At 36.0% G+C, this 913-nt stretch overlaps 1 protein-coding gene across 1 annotated transcript; it reads left to right on the top strand.

Moving 5' to 3' along the window:
• Positions 1–101: 101 nt before the first annotated feature.
• Tsp_15204 (hypothetical protein) lies at positions 102–630 on the top strand (the record flags this gene model as incomplete). Its single annotated transcript, XM_003367371.1, has 2 exons — positions 102–142; positions 361–630. Coding segments are annotated over 2 exons (311 nt in total), but the record flags the coding sequence as incomplete, so codon positions are not given.
• Positions 631–913: the final 283 nt, after the last annotated feature.

Here is a 913-nt window from a genome sequence, read left to right as displayed (position 1 = left end):
GAAGATGCGTAAAACTGAAATACTTTAAAGGAGAATTCTCAGTTAATATATAGGTGAACGTGAAGGTTGTGAACAAAATCAATATGTCATTTTGTATTCAGGTAATCGTCTAGATTTAACTGGTGAAGACATAAAATTTTCAGTTTATCCTAGCTTATGGCATTCAATTGAACTTTGAACTGAGCATATCAAATATCACTAAGCGCATTGTATTATCTATTATAGAGTACAGAAATATACCGTTCTTATACAGAAATCGTTTTCAATTTAATTTTGTTCCCACTTTATATTGCTTTCTAAATTTTGCACTATGAAGACATTAGACATATGCACTAAGATTAAATCAAAATGTTTGTATAGTTTAATTATGCTTGGCATGTAGCGCAGCAAGTGTGCTCAATCATTGTTTATTTTTTGTTGGCAACAGGTTATGATTCACAGAGGAATAGCATATTCAACGAGAGTAAGCGAAGGCTATCGGTTCCAGAGCGATGTATGCTTATTATGCAAATTGGGCAATTTGAAAGTGAAGTTGATATCAGCAGAGCATCAGCTAAATTGCATTTGTTGATTAAACGAAGCGTGGTCCAAGGAGGTTGCTTGAGCAGGTATGGGTTAAGTATTGAGTAGAAGTTCGTTTTTGATGGAGCAGAATTAAGTAACACAAATCAGCGGGGAGCCATATGGTTTCATGGACGTGGCGTTTGGGGTTGACCATTCTTGAAGATTAACGGGGTCAAGCACGTTATCTTTAACCAGAATATGTAGTTCCATATCGATATTTTGTTCAAGAGAGAAAGGAACCATGCGAGCTTTCATAGAATAGGAGGAAGTGAAGGATCAAGATCCAAAGATACAGGTAGGCAAGCATAACAACCCAAGTCAGGAGTGAAAACTGCATTATATTTCCGTA

The sequence above is a fragment of the Trichinella spiralis genome (genome assembly GCF_000181795.1).
Source record: "Trichinella spiralis strain ISS 195 chromosome Unknown Scfld4394, whole genome shotgun sequence".
Taxonomy (NCBI): domain Eukaryota; kingdom Metazoa; phylum Nematoda; class Enoplea; order Trichinellida; family Trichinellidae; genus Trichinella; species Trichinella spiralis.
This window is presented reverse-complemented; position numbering and strand designations above follow the sequence as displayed.